The 24,729-nt window shown below is 32.3% G+C and overlaps 1 protein-coding gene across 1 annotated transcript; it reads right to left on the reverse strand.

The window, feature by feature from the left end:
• Nucleotides 1-10,292: 10,292 nt before the first annotated feature.
• On the reverse strand, nt 10,293-12,986 carry LOC140865179 (uncharacterized). The gene is made up of 3 exons (XM_073269729.1): nt 12,720-12,986; nt 10,859-12,336; nt 10,293-10,686 (listed from the first exon to the last, which is right to left on the reverse strand). Exons 2-3 carry the CDS (start codon nt 12,091-12,093, stop codon nt 10,440-10,442), a joined length of 1,482 nt encoding a protein of 493 aa, XP_073125830.1. The 5' UTR covers nt 12,094-12,336; nt 12,720-12,986; the 3' UTR covers nt 10,293-10,439.
• Nucleotides 12,987-24,729: the final 11,743 nt, after the last annotated feature.

Here is a 24,729-nt window from a genome sequence, read left to right on the forward strand (position 1 = left end):
CCACTTATTTTGACCAATCATGGGGTTACACATCACCCGCAGGATAATGCCCTGCGGGCGGCATGTACTAAACCCGTCATGACGATGACGGATTTGTCGATGCTACCCCACCCGGGTAGTTGAGTCACACATAATAATGTACTATTTTTGAATCATCGGGTTTATGAATCTCTTAGTTGAGTCACACATAATAATGTATTATTTTTTATGCTAAAAATATTGTTTTTTGACAAAACTCCTATGAGACGGTCTCAAGAGTCATTTTTTTTAGATGGATCTCTTATATGAGTTATCCATTAAAAAATATTACATTTTATGCCAAAAGTATTATTTATTATTATAAATATGGGTAGGGTTGACCCGTCTCACAAAAGTGTGACTTTTTTTTTTGTAAGTATGAGTAGGTTTGACTCGTCTCACAGATAAAGATCCGTGATACTATCTCACGTCACAACGTTAGATGTAATTGATAAAAGTACGATGAGACATATTTTGTACTAGTGACCACACACACACATGTATATGACGAGGTTAAGTAGATGCTACCCACAGGGTAGTGCCTTGCGGGTGACGTGGCGACTCATGATTGGTTAAAATCAGTGGGGCCCACATAGAACACACTAATTTTGATCAATCATGGGGTTACACATCACCCGCAGGATAGTGCCCTGCGGGCGGCATGTACTAAACCGACGACAACCCACATGCATCACGTGAGGGACGGATCGAGAAATTAGAGTTGAGGGATGCTTGAACTTAATGTAAAAAATTATATATTATTATCAAATAATATATATATATATATATATATATATATATATATTATAGAAAACATTATACATTATACTATTCAAAAAAGTTGAGCCGTGTGAGATTTTAAAACATAAAATTCATCTATAATAGAATCTACATCTATATTCTTAGCTAAATCTCGTTCAATATAGAGTCTCGAGCAATCGACAACAATGGCGGAGCTAGGATCCGAAATCTACCCGGGCTAAAAAATTTAATGAGAAATAAAGAATAATGCATAAGAATTAAAACGATGAGTAATACTTATTCATTGTAGTCTTAAAAATCTTTTCATTAATAAGATCTTCAATAATTTTTTTTAGAATCGTTCGTAAGATTTAAAAATATTTGTCTCATATCACATCCAAATTTGTTTTCAATATGAACAGCGCGATTCATAATCTACTATAAATAGAAATTTGAATGAAACACATAATTAAACTTTTTATGAAATCAAAAATTGCAATTCTAAAAAAAAATCATTTCATTGCAATATAGTTACTTTTAAAATAAGCAATATCACAAAATAAAAAAAAATTAAAAAAAAACAAGAAGAATGAGTGAAAATACTATTAAAAGACGGTTATTGATACAGATAAAAGTTAAAGTGAATTAAATTTAATCAAGAAAACACGGACGCAAAAAAGACCAATTTTGAGACATATGGTCTACTTTATTTTTTTAAATGGGCTAAATGTGGGCTATTTAATTTTTTTTAATTTGATTACCAGGGCTAATATAACATTTGTCCAAAAATAACACACAAAATTATTTATAAAAATATATATACACATAAAAAAATTTAAAAAATGGGCCACCGGGCTAAAGCCCGGGTGGCACTATATGTGTCTCCGCCCTTAATCGACAAAAACTAGGGGTGCAAATGAGTCAAGCTACTCGTGAGCAGCTCGTGAACAGCTCGGTCAAAATTCGACTCGAGCTCGGTTTGACTGAACTCGAGTATCAAATATGTGTGTTCGAGTAGCTTGCGAGCTACTCGATAATATATATAATATATATATATATATATATTATTTATTCATATTTATTTATTTAAATATATTTATTTATTTTCCGAGCTCAAACTTGAGCTCGAGTAACTCAAAATATACACAAGTCAAACTCGAGTATGAAATTAGTTACTCGATCGAGTTTGAGTAGACAAATATAAGTCGAGCTCGAGCTCGAATAGTATGAAACTCGACTCGTTTGCACCCCTTTTGAAAATCAATCGAACCTAAAATATATCTGTTCGTACAAATATCAAATTTACATATAATAATATGTTAAGAAAATACTCGAGTATACAAGGTTCGATTATTTTATAATTATTTACATATATATTTTTTTAATTTTTTTCTAAATTAATTAATTACAACAAAGTCAATGGAAATAATAATTAATATTAGTTTTTAAACAATCAAGAATTAATTCATACAAAGTGTATTACAATTAAAATTAGAAAAACATATAGAGAAATTTAAAAAAAACAAACAAACTCTGGGTATGTTCAATGATAAATCTTTACTTAAAAATTAAATCTAAACAAAAATATTATTTGAATAATAAACATTTTTAGGTGCGATTGTTCCAAACTTATTCCAAATTCCGATGGCTTCATGACACTAATTAATGACAATAATATTTCAACTTATTTTATTGAGTTTTCATTATACATAAAAACAAAACACACAAACCTATCAATTTGATTGAGATCCCAATAAATATGATGGCATAAATCATAATATATATACACTGATATTACACATATAAATATACATACATTAATACACTCATACACACAAATTAAAAACTTCACAAGAGAAAAAATAGATCAACAAGGGAATTGCAGGATTAAGAAAGGAGAAATCAAAAATAAAAATAAAAAATGAAAGATTGAGGCATAAATTTAAAAAAAAGAAACCTTTGATTTTTGTGCCGCATGTGAGAAGGAATAAATCTGTCAAGTAATAAAAGGCAGCCGACTACAGTTGATAGAAATTATAATTATGTTCAAAGATGTGGGCTGGACTTGAAAATGTGGGTTGGGCTGGGCTGAAATAGGTGAGTCTGATTATGTGCTAAGAAAAACTTCATATGGTAGTAAAAAAACAAATTGAGTTGGGCTACAGCCCACCATAGCACTTTAATGGATCCGTCCCTATTCGTATATATATGATATAATATTTATTTTTTAAAGTATGTTATTTTAATATGATATGTCATTTTTTGTTATTTTCATAATTTTGTGAGTGTTTTTGTTGTTTAAGGTTGAGCATACCAGGAGACCAACTAATGTGTTTTTGCTTAATAAATAGTATATATTAACATCGTATTCGTCTAATTTTTTTTTTCATTTATCTTAATTTAATTAATTGGCCCATAATGACACTATGTTTCGGTTCAATTCCTTCTCACCCATATTATAAGCACATGATAACTATGATATGAATGAATTTTTACAATTATAACCTTTCGACAACCATGATCGATTTAGATTTTTCAAGTACATTTGAAATATAATAAACACAACAATTATGCAAATTAAAATCATACCAAACAATTCTCACAATAACATGTTCAAGTTGGTGAAGTTGGTAAGTACTTGGTCAATGATCAGACGTTTAATTTTTCTTATCAACACTTTCTTGGATTAGCCTATTGCACAGGACTTGCCCAATGTGTTTACGTGACTAGCGTGGTTTGCAGGGTATTGCATTAGTCTGTGAGTTTACCTAGTGCGCACCAAATAATAGCGACTGCGGATTTCCACGTCATGAAAAAATAAAATTAAAACATTGCAAACATGTAGTATATTATTATTTTATCACGCTTTTATACTCATCTCTTGCTCATCTCATCCATAATATCAAACAGTTGTATTTTATGGGTCTCATATGGGAATATAAGCTAATGTTTAGAACCTCTTAAATATATAATGTAATAATGAGATGAAAAAGTTTATATTGTTTTTTAACTATAAGTTAATTTATATTGTTTTAAGAACAAACTATTTTACCATGATTTAAATAATTAGTTGAAATTATGATAAGATTCATAGTTTTTTGTTCAAGTATTTTTGTTACAAATATGATGCAAGATACAAATCAATACTTTAATGTACCGTTTGATTCATGTGATAGGATAAATAATACATTGATAAGTAATATAATTTAATATAAAATAAATAAAAATTTTAGTTAATAAAGTATTTGATTTGATTGATAGATTATAATTTATTTGATTTGATTGATTAAATTTTATATAAAAATGATAAATTACTATTTTGTCTTTTTAAGAATAAATAAATAATGAATAATATTATTTATAAGGAAAATATAATAATTTAAATTCAATGATTTGATTGATATAAGATAAATGATTAATAATTTGATTGATGTAAAAATAAATAATTAATAGATAGATAAATAATATGACGAGAAGAACGCGTGATTGGATATGATAAGTTATATATGGTCTAACAGTACTTGTACCAAACGGTATGTAAAAAAATGATAAATATAAAATTATGATGGTTTAGGTTGTGTTTGGATCGATGATTTAGAACATGCAAATATTTTACAATAAATATTATACAAAGAAAACTTACTATATCAATATACAATAATAAAAAAAAACATTTAAGCATCACAAAGTAACTTTCAAGTTTCAACCTTCACTTCTACATTATTTTTGTACAATTCAGGCATTGATGGGTGACCTAATTCTCCATTCGGGTCAACCGAAACCCAACACACCCGATTTTTTTTTTTCGTCCAATCCGATTTGACCCAAATCTAAAACACTAAAACAATAAACCCGATATTTGTTTCGATCCATTTCGGTTTCATTTTTGACGCCCTTACTATTATCGAAGCCATAATCACTACATGTATCATGCATGCCTTCTAATCATCCATCCGATCACTTTTTATATTTCAAATATTTATCAGTGAGAGTAGTTAAATGAGAAAATTGTATTTTTGTTCTTTTATATTATTTATTTGTGATTTTGATCTTTTATGTTATGAAATTTCAGATTTATAATCCACTATTTTGTTATAAATTTTGATAATATTTATCTTTTGTCATAAGTGACACTGATTGAGTACTTTGCGGCGCTGGTATAAATAGTTTTATATCGGTACTTCCGATATATGAAAAAAAAAATTGCCGAAAACGAGATGATACATGTTTAAAAATAATTTTAATAACATAAAAAACCAAAATCATAAAGGTGTAAATATATATATATATATATATATATATATATATATGACCAAACATATAATTTTTCAAATAAATACCTACAAGAAAAAATTTCAAATATTTGTGGTTTTCATGTGCTTCCAAGCTTCTTGCCAGCACTATATTAACGTTTTTCTCTATAAGGTAGGCTTGATGTATCGTTGCAATTGCGCTTTCCGATTCGATTTCATGTAAGGGTTGAAATAGATATTTTTTTAAAAAATAAATCATAATAAAAAATATCTATTGATAGATATATTTTATATCACCAAATATTTATTGAAATTTAGTTTTATTCGGAAATTTTGATGTCAAACTCAGATCTTATCCATTCAACCTCAGCACCACTTGACTCGGGGATAAAAACGTGTAACACTCGTTCCTCTCAACTTATCCTTTATTATTTATTTATTTTAAAATTTGTCCACAGAAATCTTCTATAGATGAAGTTGTTGATAATTTATGGATTTTCATAACATCTTCCAAAAACTATATATATATATATAATTTTTATTATTAACAACCAAAATCAAAATACTGATCGTACATGAGGTGAGTCTGAAAAAATGACCGTCTTGGTTAAAACCCGATTCATATTCATGTTTAACACATTTCCCGATTCAGATTAATATTTTTGGTCAGCCAATTATTCAAGAAAACACAATTCATGTGGAGCCAAATTTAAATTATCTACTGACTCGGTACATATTTTATAAATGTCTACTGAAAATCGGTAGAATTTGAGAAAACAGAACTCATGTGGAGCCATTTTTTAAATTATCTATTGACTCGTTACATATTTTATAAATGTCTACTGAAGGTCGGTAGACATGCAGTAGACATCACGCCTTGAGTGGACATGCATGTCTTCAGTAGATATCAATAGACACGTCTACGGAAGGCAGTATACATGCATGTCGATTGCCTTCGGTAGACTTGTCGACTGCTTGAGTAAACATTTTTAAAATGTCTATCGAATCAATAGAGAATCTACTAATTGACAATAATAGTTTACATGAAATGATTCTCAGTCAATATCTTCGAAATTGAAAAACTTCGAAATGGAAGAACTCCAGAAATTGAAAACTTATCAATGCTCTTTTATTTTTCTTTGTTATCTTGCAATCTAAATTGAAAAACTCCGAAATGAAAGAACTCTATATAAAAATTGAAAAACCAAAACATAATAAAGATTACATCATATTTACTCTAGTTTTTAATTTCATGTCATTCTTTTACTAACGATAATATAGTCGGTCTATCCATATAATAAAAAACAACACCATGTCTACATGCATTCTTGCCACAAAAGTGTCAGGTACGGCCTGCCAAAATTCACACTTTATGTACGTGTCAAGAAACTAAAATAGCATTTTTTTAGTAAAACTACTTTGATACTCTTCGATTATTTTTCAAAAGAAAATACTCTACACAATAAACGCCTATCATTTGACTTTGGGGTACTTTTGATCGATATATTTTATGTAGCCGGTCAGGTGATTTGTAAAATATTCCTCCAATCCTACGTTTCATTATTTATTAAATTTTACATGTCTATGTTATCTTCATTTTGCTTTCAATTTATATCTTCTTATTATATATGTATTATTTATCATTCATCTCATGATCAAACTATTCTTATAAATTGTGACACACCACACAAAAAATATCCTACTTAAATAAAATAATTATTAAATATATATTTTATAGAAATATATGGATGATGATATTCACACTCCAAATATTATTAATTGTTAAATTTAAAATGGACAAATATACCATTTAACAAACCTTTTAGTTTGTAGAGTCAAATATATAATTTTTTCAAACTTTTATCCGATATTTTTAATGTGTTCATACACATAAATTATAATATTGATTTTTATAATATAATTGAAAATCAAGGTGAAATATTTTAAACTAGGATTTTTTTTATTAAAAAATTTCAATCCTCAATATCCTAAATGGGCGGAGAATATTAATCAATTGGTTGTTTTAAAATTTTCGTGATATCAGGAGTAATAGACTTGGTTGTATATTTTTAATGACTTTTATGGAGTTTAAAAGTCTAGAGGTATTCAATCTAGACTTTTATATACTCCACAAAATTTTAGTGGTATTCAAGATGAACATTTGTAGAATTTTAAAAAGTCATGTGGTATTCAAACTTGACTTTTAAAAACTCTACAAAAGTCTAGAGGTATTCAAAATATCAATGAACTTTTAAAAACTCCATGAAATTCTATTAAGTACACTATTTAAAGGCAAAGGTACAACAATAAAATGTCCATAATTGTCTTTGGTTGAACCTAAAGATTTGGATGAACATTTTCACACATTTTTTCATTTCTATTAAAATAGTCTATAAACTAGCCACATAAATATTAGTTATATTAAATTAAAAATAATATATATACAAACATATTTTTTCAATTTCTAAGAACCAATACACCCCTTTAAAATAAAATAAAATAAAAAATTTATCTTTCATAATTTTTTGAATTTTAATTACAAAATCTCACGAGAATTAAAATCATATTGATTAAATTTTTAAATAAAAACTTATTATATTACATGACAAAAACTTATAATATTTTATTGATCATAAATTGAAAATAACAATAATTATTTTTTATAATAATTCATTATTAATTATATAAAATTTAATGTTTTAATTATTTTTTATATTTTTAATTTGAATCTTAATTTTTATTATAACTCAAAATTTAAATTTTATTCACTTTAATATAAATATGCATATACATATATAATAAATAATAATAATAATAATAATAATAATAATAATAATAATAATAATAATAATAATAATATGTATATGTATATGTATATGTATATGTATATGATTTATATATATTGACTTGATATATTTTGACGTAGTTTTAAAAAATTATTAACACGAATGTGTGTGTATATATATATATATATATTATATAAATAAGAATACTATACTATATAAAACTAAATAATTCAAATTTTATAGATTCATATTAATTTCTTAATTGCAATAAGTTTAATACTACTTATTGATTTTTATAAACCAAATTGATAAGTAAAAATTATTTATATGATAGATAAAACTATTTTAAAGAAATAAAATTATTTTAAAGGGAGATAAATATAAGGTATTGATACTCGATTAATAATTCCAATAAATAAATCATAATCAAAATCATGAATTACAAAACACATATGGTTCTACAAAAAAATTTACAAATGTCAATAAAAATCATGAAAAAAGTTTACAAATGTCAATAAAAGTCATGAAAAATAAATCTGCAAGATTCTGTGAAAGTTATTAAAATTCTGTGAGATTCTATAAAAGTCTGCAGAAATTTATCATCTCCACAAAAGTCTGTCATTCAAAAAAAGTCAGTAAATCTCTGCAACAAATACACCCCCCTTAGTTTACTTATCAATTTCGTGTTTACTTGCCTTTTTAGGCTCCGTATTAACTCATAAAATACATCCATATTTACCTATTTAAACTTTAAATCTTGATGATTTATCATAAATAAAAAGTGTGATAGATAATTATTTTTAATTAATTATCTTTCCAATTGAGAAAAATTACATCAATATTTTTTACTTCCCAAAAAACAATATGTGGAAAACCTCATTTAAAAAATAAACATGAATAGAAATTTTAAATACTTTAATATATATTTAATGCATTTCATTTGATTTTAACATAGGAAAATAAATTAAAAAATTATAAGCATGAATAAAAATTCTAATAATTTAATATATGATTAATACATTTCATTGGATTTTATCCTTATTACATATAAATTAATAATAATTTACATTATTCAATAAAAATCACAATCTCAATTTTATAAATAAAAACTAAAAATATATATATTATATTTTATAAGAAAATGAACAAAATTGTAACTTGTCACTTAATCATAATTTCAATCACAAGATTGTTCAATCAAAGTAAATATATTATGTTTTATCCATCATTATTTCACATTCTATAAAACTAGTTTAATAGTTCAGCATTATTTATCTGCAGATAATTAATACATTAAGTAAACATAGTCATAAAATACTTGATTTTCAATTTTTTGAGTTAAAAAAGGAAAAAAATCCTGAAAGTATTCCTTAAACATGTACTATATACTATGTATATAATTAAACTCTTTCATTGAAAGTATGAAATGATAGAGAAATAAATTTATTATTATTTTTTAAAAAAAATAAAAATGTCGTATTTTTTATGTTCATACAATTTACTTTTCCACAAAAAAACTATGAATAAGTCGAACAAAAGTTATTATGAGATATAAGTTAACTGGTTAAGTGATTAGTTAAAATATGATACATAATATCACATTATTTCAAGTTAATTATTCAATAAAATATTATAATATTAATAATGTTGAGGTGCAACAATTATTTTTAGTGAGTGTTGAGGTGCAACAATTATTTTTAGTGAGTAGAACGATCGAACCATAACGTTTGTGCAACTGTAAAATTTAAAAGATTTAACTTGTACAGTTACCACCAGCTATAGCTTTTGGTAAAACGGCAAACGTTTGATTTTACAATTGGTATCAGAGTCAAAGCCATGAGTTTGAGGGAATGCAATTTTTGGAAGAGAGATTGTCGGGGTGCAATAATTTGTCTCTGTTGGGTAGATCGAGTAATCCATGATGCTTGGATGACTATATTATTTAAAAGATTTGAGTTGCACCGATCGAATATTTGAATTGCATCATTATCACCAGTTATAATTTTTGGTAAAACGGCAAGTGTTCGGTGCACAAATATTTTACTTAATTATTAATTAATGTAGGGGGGATATTGTTTTAATTTATGTAAATGTATAATTTAAGGGTAATATTTTAATTTATATAAATGTTTCAGATGAGTTACACAAACATTTTATTGTCTACATATATGACGAGAAGGATACATTATTATTATTATGAAAACGAAAACTAAGATTCGAACTTTAAAAAATAGTTTTGTCCGTTTGCAATGGAAAACATTAAAATGGAGTGTATTTAACCATTTATTCGAAATGACTTATAGTAAATTATAATTGACTGCTATAATAACTTCTTGGTAAATTATTTTAATAATTTGAGTTAATAGTTTTCATAAAGCGAAAACGGATGCCTCTTAACTGTTATAGGAGTCCATCTTGTCTCATTTCATGATATGTACAATAACAAGTTCCAATTTTATTAAGGAAACGTCATTTAAAATAGAAGATGAGAAGGTTCTTTTATCCCCTTGGCTACCAATATGTAGGCCAAAATTCTTGATTACTCATAATACAAAGACTATTTATAATTTGACAATGTATAATTTACCAATTCTTGGAATACATTGAATGATCTCCTCCTACACAACAAGAGTTCGATACACTACAAGTTTGGATTATGGGGCTTGTTGGGAGGGAAACAAGTTTCTTCGCCACCGGTGTTCCACAAGAAATTGGCATATCTAGAAGCGTAGTAAGAGCTCTCTGGTTCCGCCGCCAAAGCTTGCAGGAATCTCTCCTCTGCTCCCCAGATGTCCCTCCGGACCGTCCACAAGAAGTTGGCGTATAAGCTCAAACATTCTGCATCCGGTGGGGGTATCTGTACCGCCCTTTTGTAGCATTCCTCAGCTCTGTTAAGCATATCGTACATTAGCATGGAGCTCAACAACTTTAGTCCATTCAATATGTATATAGGTGTCACTATTTTAAGATGTTCTTACATGTTAGGAGTTGGAAAACATATTTTATACCACTTTGATTGCTTAAATATATAACGACACGAGTTTAAGCAGTGTGTTATACCTGTCGTAATCACGAGCAACAAGGTGCAAGAACTGTGCATAGTTGCAAAGCAAGAGTTCATTGTCAGGTTCATAAGACAAGTTCATCTGATATAAAAGATCTGTCCTGAGGTACTCTTCATAGCCATCAGGTTCTAGCTCGACCGACAAGGGTGAAATGAAACTATGCTTCATTTCTTTATCGATTGCCTCATCCTCAATCCCTCCTCGCATCTTATTCGCCTCATCCACCATCGATTTCCATAGGTTCATTTCAACCACACTCCTCAGTTCATGATCAGTGATAGGTCCCTTTCCAATAAGGGTTTCTCTGGCATTTCCTGAGGCCAAGACCACTTGTTTCTCCTCGCTCCACAGTGCATCTGTTGAAGATTCGCAGATGGCCATCCTCGGTTGTGAGGCTTTGGCAAGAGCAACATCATGGGAGGCAGAATAGACACCAAAATTTGCCAAAAGAATCATTACATAAAGCATCAAAGACGGTGTCCTCGAAAAAACTTGTTGGAAAAGCCAAACAAATGAAGAATTCATTTCTTTCTGCACTTTGGATATGATGACTTCTAAATCTTCATTGCACAAAGCTTCCCTCATCTGCAGAGCATAGCTCTGGAGTTCAACTATGATGAAAACCATCGAGGCAAACGCGGCCTTGATCGAGCAATAGACCGACTCTTTAGGCTCGGTGAACCCTTCTTCACATTGTAGTTTCTTCTTTATCATCCTCAGGGACAAGGGAATCTCCAAACTCTTTGCCTTCTGCTCGATAGCGGCCCACACGGCCGTTTCTTGATCTGGCCTATCGGTGAACTCCAGCCTAATGCCAAGCATCATCGGCTCCAAGAAATCAAACCGTGAACCCGAGAACGAATCGTGATCCCTCCCAACAACCGCGTCTCTCTTAGATATCGCGTAATGCGCCTTCTTATTTGTGCCTTCCTCGTTCTCTTGGCCACCACTCTGTCCATACTTCTTCCCCAATCCTTGCATATGAAGGGGTGATTCCTCATGATAAATTTCACCCAAATTCAAACCACAAGATCGCCGCACCGGTCGAGATCTCGAAATTTTGAAACTTTGAGACTTGCCAAAATTCTTGGACACAAATGAGGTGGAAAGAACGACGAGGGAGACGGCCCTATCCGTGCCAGAGTACTTCCTCAGACAATAAGAGTTGGAAAGAGACGATGGCACTAAAGAAGCAAATTCTACACTTGATGCAACCACTTTGAGCTTCATGGTTTGATGATCACAGAATATCAAGTGGGTAAATTAATCACCAAGGAAAAGGGATAGGAGAGGCCAAAGGCTGAGCTAAAATCAAGGAGGTGACTAAAAATAGAGAAAAAATGGACAAGAAATGGTCAAAATCAAGATAACAGAAAGCCCGTGTAAAAGGGCTTCTCCTATGAATCGGTATCGGATCTCGGATAGGGAGAGTTGAGTCTAGATTACTCTTTCCATGTTGCTTACTAATCAAACCTGTGAAATACAGATGAAAATCAAAGCAATAAATTAAGCCAAGAACGGCCAAATTAATTATCAGAACTAAAATCTCGCAAAACTCACACTTCATTATCTCTACTCCCAATTCACACTTCGTTAAACAAACTGATCCCAAAAAAATCTAGCATAGAAAAGTAAACATGAGCCCATTTTGAATCTTATATTGGCATTATTTAATTCAACTCAAAGTTATGTCACGTGAGAGAAGCCCATCAACATATTAACATCAATACACAAGGCTTCGATGAAGCTCACTAGCAAGAAACACTTGGCTCGTCGAGAAACAAGAAAAAGAAAGGATCTTTCTAAGAAGAAACATAGGAAAATCAAGATTTGTTAAAAGGGTTTTGGAAACTCACCAAGGTCAATCAATTGGCGCAAAGGGAAGTTCTGAGAGTGCAAGAATAATGGAAGCGAGTTCAGTGTGTTGGATATGATACCCTCTTTTTATATCTGTTCATTAATTCAAGAAACGAGATAATTTGAGGGAAAAAAGGGAGTGAGAGAAGAATGGATAGAAGGATAGAATGAGAAGACGATATTTAGTAAGCACCAAAAACCAACAAACAATGCACTTTTTAGAATCGGTGGGGCTGCTGAGTTCAGGATCAGACCAACTTCGTGTGTTTGTTTTTTCACATATAGATTTTGAGGAATTTAAATGTTAAGAAAATTTATGTAGCTAGGGAATAATGTGGCAGCTTCATGGGACCGTAGGATCGAAACGTGTTATTTCATCTTTATTTTAAGGAAAAAAAGGCTGAAATTGTGTCAGCAGCTGCCACAGAGAGGAGAGAGGAGAGAGGAGAGAGGAGAGAGGAGAGAGGGGAATAGACACCAATGAATCTATAGTCTATTTTAAAGAAAAAAAAACTTAAAAAACACTTGTAATTTTTTTATTTTATATTAAAATGTTTTACGAATATTTTATACAAATTAACTGGGATTTGAACTCTCAGTATAACATAGATTCATACGAACAAGACATCCGACGCTGTTTAACTCTTTCGGATCGATATAATTTCGATTTATAAATCAAGATTTCGAATCTTGTGATAGTGAAAGAGTGGTTTTTGAAAGACTTAAAAAACAAAGCAAGTTACTCTGACTTTCATTTTAATCTTTTAATTAATTAATTACTCTGATTTTCTTCGTTGTAGTTATTTTTCAGTGATACTCGACATCATGTGAGTGGTGGTTTGGATTTATCTCAATAAAATTCTGCACTACATGTGTGTCACAAAAAAACGAAAAGACTGTTGTAAATGAAGTAAATTTATTACACTAACAAGCTCATATATCGAGAATGAAACTTACATTATATTAATTAAAATCCATCAGAACAAAAATATAGGAGAAAAATAAAGTAAAATGTCACTAAATATTTCAAAATAGGATGAAAAAGCTTGTTCTTTCTTTTTTTTTTCTTTTTTTTTTTTTTAACTTCTGTAGATTTTAACGTGTGTGATATAAACTTTATTCTCAACATATGATTTTATAAGAGAACAACAATGTCAAATAAGTAATGTTCAATAAATTTAATGGTTTCAAACTAAGAAACCCGAACGAAAAAAATTGAATTTAGTAGATGAAAATCAAAGTTTGACTGATAAGTTTGATTAAAATCCAAAGTAATCAACTACTAATATTCAGGTTTTCCTAGTTTAGATCAAATGTGACTTTATCAAAAGATCCTTAGAAGCAAAAAAGTAAATGTATAAACATTTATAATCATAATAATAATGATGATGATATCACTTCCCCCCAAAAAAGGAAAACTAGACATACCTTTTGTGTGTGCATGAAATAACCAGAAGATTTAAATTATATCGTGCAAAAGTCGAGTTTGCTCGCTCTATTATGAATTTATGAAGCCATTATACTTGTCAACTTTAATTTTCTCATTTGAACCATTGAATTTAATGTGACTTTAATTGAACTTTTGAAATTAAGCTAGTGATCGATATACATTTGGCTACTGGAGAGTATATCCAACCAGTAATTAATGAGGTGGATATAAATGGGAAGCAAGTAATCGCAATCACTCGATAAAAGAAAGAATTTTTTTTTTTTGGGAATTTGTTTAATGTGATTATAAAATCGGAGAAAATTGTATTTTTTGTGTTATATATTATCAAAGTCCAGTCTCTTTTGTTTTCTTTCTTCTTTTTTTTTTTGTGTCAAATTTTTTTTTCTCAATTCAGCACTCATATATAACACTAACGTGTATTGTAGTGACCCAACCCAGGTCACTTATTAATAAAAAATCTTACGCATGCAATTAACATAAATAAAAACACAATTTGAGATAACTGTGAGAACATTAAACAAATACCAACCCGACAATAAAAACCGAAATAAACTAGAAACCCAAAGAAATAATTATACAACCCAATCAAATAAAATACTGACATACATTTAATCTAAACAATCGACAACTTCTGCTCTCAAGCACTGGTCACCGATCAAGCACTAATCTAGCTCCTGTCAACTTGCAAATATGTCCCGTCGAATGGGGTGATCGAGATAAAATCTGGGGCGTGAGCGCTGATGCCCAGTATATAAATATGAGTATACAAACATATATGTGCATGCATATGACGTCTTCTGGATATCGAGGTCAACAAGAAATTTTATGCTCAGACTAGGCATCCAAGAGTGTATAGTACCATCGCGGAAAACCCCTCCTAGGTCACTACTACACTCAAATCCGGACGTAGATCCAAATAACCCTGTAGCACCAAAGATCTCTCGACCCGTTGGCCACTGTGTACTTCTAGTATCCAACCGTCCACAAACAAAAGGGCTGACTGATCCCATACAATGACTATCTCGAAAGGATAACAGTCTCAATTCAAATGCCACATACAATAACATGAGCGGTATAAACATGCATCGCATAACGATTATCATGTAACCGATAAAATGCAACACATAAGTATGCATACTCAACTGAAAATCTCAGTCAGTGTTACCTATCTCAACAACTGGCCTAGATGTATAAGCATCTACAGACCATCACTACAAGCCAAGAAAATGTCATATCACTAATACTGATTTAAAAGTCTTAACTAAGCTAATAGATACTCCTTAATACTATTAGGGATCTTGGACTATACATGTGTCCGTCGTTAGTCCGCTAATGCGAAGGTCTCAACCTTGACACAGCTCCATTACAAGTCCCGTAACACCCCGCTATTGCCTAGTTTTCTAGTATAAGGCTAAACACACTAGGCTATAGCGGCGTGTTACGGGAATTGTGAGAATTCAAAGTCTATTTAGGTTTAAGGTTTAGAGACGGAGTTCTGAAGATCCGACCCCTGGTTCGGAAGGTTCGAACTCGCATGTTTGCCACGTCCCAAACTGCTATTGATCGGAAGCTCTGATCATCTCTTTGGATATTCCGATATTCCATGTGTCTACACACAAGACACATTTTCTACATGACCTAACACAATTCGAAAAATCCAATCTCATGTTCGGACAGCCCAACCCATCATTTGCTTCCAAACTGTACCATGTCCATCCGATCAGTTCAGATCCTCCAAACTCCCTTTGGTTCAAGTTTGTTGTTTGTGAACTACTCGAGCCCATTTTGTCCCACGGACCATTTTTGGACATATTGGAGTCAAAGTTTTATCATAATAAAACCCCTTAAACCATATCAAACCATTTAAAACATGCTTAAATATTAAATCAAGTAAAGTAGATTTCGAGTCACTACATTCTCTCCATTTTTAAAGGATTTCATCCTCGAAATCAGGTCAAGGTCATACCTAAGAATGTAACCACAAAAATCGTATTTAGAACTGAACTGCATCTGAAAACTCAAGTCGCTCTCAAGTATCTTTCCGCTTGCCATTGAATTGAATCAAGTGAACAATCTTAATACGTAATAACTGAACTTTCCGATTTATGTTATGAAAAATTCTTTCAATATAGGTAAAATCAGCATCTAACCATGCTTCGAACATTTATAAGACTTATCTGTCACATATCATCTCATAAGATACGTGAAACATATTGTTGCACAACAAATATGAACTCTAAACTCCAAAAATTTTTAGAGTTCAAGGAGAAAGACATCATTGCCCGAACAAAGTTCCAAAAAATTACCACCTTAATGTTGTGGGGATATTCATTTTGTATGCTAGTACAAGCAACATCATATGATATTTCCATACCAGGCCAAAATTTACCACACCAGCTCTTAACATAATTCTCAATGTACTAGATAGTCTTTTTCGACTGCCCATCGGTTTTTTAATAATATGTAGTACTCAAACCCTGAGAAACATATCCGAAGCATGTTGAAAAATTGTTTCAATACTTTGAAAGAAAACATCTTTCACTTGCGATATTGGTTAACATACCAAATACTAATATCGAATTACGAAAGTACAGACAAGGCTTCCAATCAAACACTAGACCCTGATCACATTGAAGGAACAATGCTGACTTGATAAGTTGATCTCTATACTACATCTCCGATAGTAACATAAAACATTGAAAACAAAGGAAATGGATCACCAGTCCATTACAAGATGTTATCATTCCAATCAGGAATCTAAAGATTCTATGACAACCCTCCAGTTTATCGTTGCTCAACAAACATTTGTCGGTATCCTTCTAAATACTATGATACAATTCACAAGGTATCATTTCTGAAACTTTCACGGGTCCAGATAACTCAAAGATCATTACTTATATTGGTAACTAGCTTATATAATCATTGGCTAACTATGTCAAACGCTGAATTTTGGAATCAAATATTTGAACATTTCAAATCTGAGTAAACAGAACTAACTCAACAACAACAAGAATCTCTTTATTGTTTTTGAAATTGAATTCCATCAACCAAAAATCTCTGGATAGTACAAAACTCACAAAACTAATAGAAAGTACATAAATCTCAACTTGCAATTGTGGAGATTGCCTACGAATATGTATATCATGGATAGTACTTATTTTTCGAGAACAAACCATTGCAATGTGACCAATGTCGCAACAACTACTATTAGCAAATATTATTGTCAATACTTTTCATATTTGTAGTTATATTGTTTCCTTATCTTCTAAAGCTTTCTTTGTATATTGCAATGTAAGTTAGGAGTTTATATTGTGTATATCTTTATGATTTCTTAGGAACTTCTTTGTATCTATTTATACTGGTTGTTCATATCAATAATAAAATTAAGTTCCATAACTTCTATATGGTATCAAAGCACAAGTATGCACTTTGAGTGAGGGAGTAACCAAGAAAAATACAAGGACGTGATTTGGGTTCTAACCTGTGTTGATTGTACGATCGTAACCATGGATAACACAAGCATCCAAAGACACGAAGTTTAGTGAGATTTGGACAGTGAACAAATAATTTCTCATAAGAGGAGGACAAAGAGAGATTGGATTTGGGCATGCGGTTGATGGTGTAAGTAGCTACAACAAAAGTGAAAGGCCAGAAGGTAGTGGGAAGAGACGCTTGGTAAAGCAGAGTGAGACCAGTTTCAACAATATGACGATGTCGGCGTTCAGCATATCCATTATGTTCCGGGGTATGAGGGGGAGTGGTGAGATGAGAAATGCCATGAGTGGAGAGAAAGAGGCGAAGAGCCAGAAACTCGCCACCATTGTCAGTGTAGAGGGTGACGATTTTAGTTTTAAATTTATTTTCAACCAGGGGAGTGAATTTAGTGAAAACAGACAGGACATCAGATTTGCGCTGCAGAGGGTACAACCAAACATATTTCGTGTAATGGTCAACAAAGATGACATGGTATTTGTAACCATCCATAGAAATAACAGGGGAGGACCATACATCAGAAAAAAGTAATTCGAGGGGGCGGGAGGAAGTAAGACTTGACTCATAAAATGGTAACTTGTGACTTTTATTAATATTGCAAGAATTACAATGAAAATTCGGAAAACAATTAGGAGGAGCAGAAAAAACTTTGGAAGTGACTAAATGACGCATAATTGCAGACGAGGGATAACCTAAGCGAGAGTGCCACAAGGAAAGGGAATCAGAAGTGGCACGAAGAGCAACAGGAGCAGACAGGAAGAGGGTGTTCGGCGGCCACACATAGGTTCCACGCTTACATATTCCGGTGAGAAGAAGGGCCCCCGTGCAAAGATCCTTCACCTGAAAGGACGAGGACAAAAAAGTAACAGAAACATTATTAGTGCGGCAAAGTTGAGTGACCGAAATCAGATTTTTAGTCATGGTTGGGACACACAAAACATGAGTAAGTAAAATAGGAGTAGTAGAGGTAGGTAAGGAAAGAGAGCCAGTATGAGAAATATGCAAACCACTGCCGTTTCAAACTGTCACGGTGTCGGTCCCATCATAAGGTGTATGAAGCGATAGATTGGCAAGGTCCGTGGTGACATGATGAGAGGCACCGGGAGTCAAGAAGCCACTCAGTAGAGGAGGGCTGGGCCAAAGAGTGCGACACGGTGTGGGCATGTGGAGGCATGTAGGCGGGAGGAGCAGGACTCGACGACGAGGATGGAGTCCATGGCAAATACTGAAAATTAGGACAACGTTTGGCAGAGTGTCCAGGAGTAGCACAGAGTTGGCAGCGGCCAATATAAGGCCGGGGAGAGGAGCCAAAAGAGACCGAGTACGGCCGTGGTGCCCATGGAGTGGGTCCGAGAGGGTCTCGGGGGCGCGGCAAACCAAAATAACGGGGCTGCCCAGAGGTTGCACTGGCATGAGAAGACTTGGTGGAGCGAGATACAGGGAAGGCGGTAGCTGGACCAGACACGGCAGATTGGCGAAGTAGTAGTTGTGCTTCAAAGTTGAGCAATTTTTCGTGAAGCTCGTCAAAGGAGATTGGAGTGTCACGAGCTTGGATGGCATGAGAGAGTTCCTTGTGGGAATCATTCAGGCCATTAAGAACCTTAAGTGTAAGATCCTCAGAGTCATAGGAGACGTTCATAAGAGCAAGAGCATCCACAGAGACCTTGATGCCATGCATGAAGTCGGTTACTGTTTTGGATCCCTTGATCGGATTTGCAAGTTGATTTTTGAGTTGGAGGATGCGGCCACGACTCAGGGCAGCATAGGTCTTGGCCAGTGTGGACCACGCATCACGTGAGGTGGTAGAGGAAGCAATAAAGGGGATGAGCGTGGGTGTGAGAGAACCAGTTATGGCATTGAGAAGAAGTTGATCCTGACGAACCCAGAGAGAGTAAGCAGGATTGGAAAGGGTGACATCATCTTTCACAAGAATGGACGGTGGGCATGGATTGGAACCATCAACAAAACCCATAAGGTCGTACCCAATGAGTAGGGAATGAAACTGGAGTAGCCAAGCCGGGTAATTGGATGAAGTTAGTTTGAGAGGTATTTGGGCAGTAGTGTTGATGGAGATTAAGGCCGGAGAGACGATGGAAACAGAGGAAGCAGCGTCAGCCATGATGGTGTTTAGCAGCTGGCTTCTTTGTATCTATTTATACTAGTTCTTCATATCAATAATAAAATTAAGTTCCATAACTTCTATAACTACGTCGTCCAAAATTCAAATTGTCTGAGTGAACAAAATAAAACTCAGGTATAGAATCGTGCAAAGTGCAACATCAAAACTACTGGATAAACAACCTTTGCTAGTACAGATCGTGTACTGATAATCTTATTAAAAGATTGCAATTGTCTTATAACTTAGACAATCACAAAAACATTCAGAACTAGAATGCAATTAAAATTTGCCCAAAGATATCGGTAAATCCACGAAATTTCCAGCCTTGCACAATTCTGTCAACACAAGTGTAGAAATAAGGTGTTTGCGAATTTCTCGAAATTCATTCACAATCTAGTTTATTAGTTAATTCGAATGTGTTGAGTTAGTCATGTCAATGGTCTAGCGTACTTAAAAGATAACCACAAAAAAATTGGCGACAACAATCCTACCAGACCCAGAATACTACAAGTCTCGGCTATTGTCATTGAACATTACCGGTTCAATCATTGTTTCTATCTTGCTAGAGTCTATTGAAATACCTATACATGTTTAACTATAGTACAACTCTAAATCGCACAAGGAGTTTGCAGGAAATTCTCTTAATATTGTGCATGTTCAATCATGTCCTGAGTAAAACCGTCATATATTTGATAACTTCCGCAACAAGTTCACCTAGTTAGTCTCAAAATACTCAATTGACAAATCCCTGTATAGATCTGGCGCATTGTCAAAACAATTGATATTACTAGAACTCATAACGTCTAAAATAGAACACAACTCTGAATATCTTGATCTCTATACTTATCTGATGAAGTTCATATCTCAATCAACCGGTTTTCCGATTTTTATTTTTATTTTTTTTGAAAAAATATATTTTTAATTTTAAAACCTTAATTTAATATTTTAATATATATATATACAATATTATTTGGAATTTGTACTTCATGAAAAATATTATTTTAGTAATATTAGATTTTTTTAATTAATTAATTAATTTTTAAAAAATATATAACTAAAATTAATATTTTGAATATATTTATATGGTTATTTAGTTTTCAAACTATGATAAATCTATATATTTCTCTATTTATATACATCTTTTGGGTTTTAAAATTTTAAAATATATTATTAATTATATTATATTATATTATATTATATAAACGGTTTTTTGGTCCAACCGTCCGGTTAAAACGGTCCGACCAGTTGGACCGTTTTTTTAAGGTAAACCGGTTCGATCACCGATCCGGTTATGAAAACATTGGTCACTTAAACTTAAACTTAAACTAGAAAATAAAAATGACTTCTCTTGTCATTTATTTAATTCTTGTCACGAGATAAGATCGAATAATCTATCAATTCAATATGACGCGGGGAACCATATATAATGAATTCTAATTTCTTGAATTATATCAACTTGCAAATATTTTTTATGCCAATCATTTATCGATTTAAAAAACCAACCTCAAGTACAAATTTAATTAATTGTGCAGAAAAAAAAAAAAAAGTTTTCTTTGCATGACATAAACATCTCCCAAAACAAAGAAATTAAAAACTTAATTTGAAATATAGTCTCCTTCAAAATCAGATATGAATATTATACTTTATTCCTCCAACCATAATTTGAAATGTGCATCCTAATCGAATAATCTTAATTCGAACGTCGTAAATTTATATTTTAAAATAAAACTGTTTTCGATATAAGTGATGTTTAATATTATATTAAAAAGAAAAAAATCCCAAGACATTAGATTTTTGCTACAATATTGTTTGACATCACAAAATCAAAATATTAATCGTATTAATGAAAAAATGTGTTGAACTGTTATAAAAAGCAAAAATGGGTATTTGACTACAATTTCTGTATTTTACCGAATTGGATCGGATTAGTTTTGAACTGGATTAAACCGAATTTAAATTATGGAATTTTTGCACTGAATCAATTTTGGATGATATACCAGGTTAGATTTATTGTATTAGAAGTATATATAAACCAATTTGAAACCGATTAAAATATAACTGTAATCAACATTTTAATCTTTTTCTATCTAAGATTAAGGCCCCGTTTGGATTTGGTAGACATTTTTTAAAAAAAGCACTTTTTTAAGCTATAATTTTTGGCTTTTGAAAAAGCTCTAATTTTGACTTTAAAAAATGCTTATTTAAGCACTTTTTTTGGTCAACCAAACACTTTATTAAATGAAAAGCACTTAAAAAGTGCTTTTTTGGCATAGCTTTTGAAACCAAACGGGGCCTAAATGTGTAAAAAATTTATATAGGAAGCAAAATAACAAATTAACTATATTATTAAATTGAATTCAACTATACTAGATTGAAATAGTTTTTTTTTTTTACAGCTGGATTGTCACGCTCCGAGTTGTATGACATGAACATTGGCAGTGTTCTTGTAATATAAAATTTAACTAAATTTTCAAAGAACACTAAGCCTGAAAATAAACGAGATTTATTTCCCAAAATAAAATAAAATGTCTGACAATTTCTTAACAAATGATTTTAGCAACTAACTTATTTCAAACCATTTAAAAGAACGATTATTTAGAAATTTAAATAAAATGTTTCAAACTAAACAAGAAGAAGAGAAACAGCAACTATGCACTCCAAGTCATTCACCAACCCCAAAATTCAGCAGACTCTTGATCCTCAATTGTATCCTCATCTGAAAGAGATATACATATGAATGATACTGCTTAAAACATTCACAATAATTACGAGTTCAAAATTTCACACATATTATCTGACTTAACTCCCCAGATTGGATCATAATGTCTGGCTTAACTCCCCAGACTGGATCATGAGTATCTGGCTTAACTCCCCAGATTGGATCATAAATATCTGACTTAACTCCCCAGATTGGATTATAATGTCTGGCTTAACTCCTCAGACTGGATCATAAGTTTATAACATCAAAATTAAGATCATAAAAATATCAATAGAATACTCGACTACTTACGATTTTCTACTTGGTGACGAAGTCTACTTGACTGCAAGAGGGCTCGGCCGGAATCATCCCAAGTGAGACTTCACGATCGTACTAATAAAGAGATAGAATGATAGAGAAAAGTTTTTCAGCTAATTATTTTTCTTACGTCTTTGTTAATCACAATGCTATAAGAAAATAGTTTTAAATACCTAATAAGGTATTGGACCGGGGTGACATTTGGGCCTGAGGACGTGGGCCTCACATCCCTCCCTCCTTAAAAGAAGTTTCGTCCTCGAAACTTGGCTTCATGAAATCCTGAAAGAGATATGGGTAATGTTGACGCATCTTCTCTTCTAGCTCCCACGTGGCTTCTCGAGCAGTATGGTTCGACCATTGAAATTTGACGTACGGAATTATTCTTGTTCTTAGTAATTGATCCTTGGTGTCCACAATTCGAATTGGGACTTCTTCGTAAACTAGATTTTTCTTCAGGTGCCCTTCGCTTACTAAGGGTTCCGCCTCCAGTATATGATATGGATCCGACACATACTTTCTTAATTGTGATACGTGGAAAACATTATGAACCCTTGAGAGATTGGGAGGTAAAGCCAATCGATATGCAAGTGTACCGACCTTGTTTAGTATTTCAAAAGGGCCCACGTATCTCGAACTCAACTTTCCGGTCTTGTCAAATCTTGAGACTCCTCTCATTGGTGAAACCTTTAGGTATGCTTTTTCGCCAACTTGAAAATCCATGGGTCGTCTCTTCATGTCAGCCCAACTCTTTTGTTGATCCTGGGCTATTTTAAGACGTTCTTTGATAATTGTAACTTTTTCTATGGTGGCTTGGATCAATTCAGGCCCAGTCATCGCTTTTTCTCCAACCTCATCCCAGTAAAGAGGTGACCGACACCTTCGTCCATACAAAGCCTCATAAGGTGTCATGCAAATGCTACTGTGATAGCTATTATTATAGGCGAATTCAATAAGGGGTAGGTTCCGGCTCCATTTAACATTGAAATCTAGTGCACACGCTCTCAACATATCTTCCAATGTCTGAATGGTCCTTTCAGTCTGTCCGTCCATCTGAGGATGGTAGGCATTGCTCAGTGTTACATTGGTGCCCATTGCTTGTTGGAAGCTCTTCCAAAATTTTGTTGCGAACCTCGGATCTCTATCAGATAAGATACTAACTGGGACGCCATGCAATCTAACAATATTGTCCAGGTAAATTGATGCTAGCTTTTCAAGATTGTAATTCATGCGTACGGGTAGGAAGTGGGCAGATTTTGTCAATCTATCCACCACTACCCATATGGCATTATGCCCCTGATTGACCTTAGGTAATCCTACCACAAAGTCCATGGATATATGTTCCCATTTCCATTGTGGGATTGTCAGAGGTTGTAGGAGTCCTCCTGGTCTCTGATGTTCCGCTTTGACCTGTTGACATACCAAACATCGTGCAACAAATTCTGCGACATCTTTCTTCATACCATTCCACCAAATGTTTTGCTTCAAGTCCTTGTATATCTTAGTACTTCGAGGGTGTACTGAAAATTTGGACTTGTGTGCAATTGACATTACTTCTCGTCGAAGGCCCTCTTTATCTGGTACACATAACCTTGCTTTCATCCATACTATCCCATCGTCATCTACACAAAAGTCAAGACTCTTCCCAATCTTTACCTGTTCCTTCAATTTGATCAGATTTGGGTCAGTGCTTTGACTTACTTTGATGGTTTCTCTTAAATAGGGTGTCACCATTATAGATGTGAGGATTAATTTTTCTGCGTTCTTTCTACTCAAAGCATCTGCTACTTTTTTGGTCTTCCCCGGATGATAGTTGATTGTTAGATCATAATCTTTCAGCAGTTCCATCCATCTTCTTTGTCTTATGTAGAGCTCTTTCTGGGTGAACAAATACTTTAAGCTATGATGGTCTGTGAAAACGTCGCACTTTGCTCC

This window comes from Henckelia pumila, chromosome 4 (genome assembly GCF_033568475.1).
Source record: "Henckelia pumila isolate YLH828 chromosome 4, ASM3356847v2, whole genome shotgun sequence".
NCBI classification, from domain to species: domain Eukaryota; kingdom Viridiplantae; phylum Streptophyta; class Magnoliopsida; order Lamiales; family Gesneriaceae; genus Henckelia; species Henckelia pumila.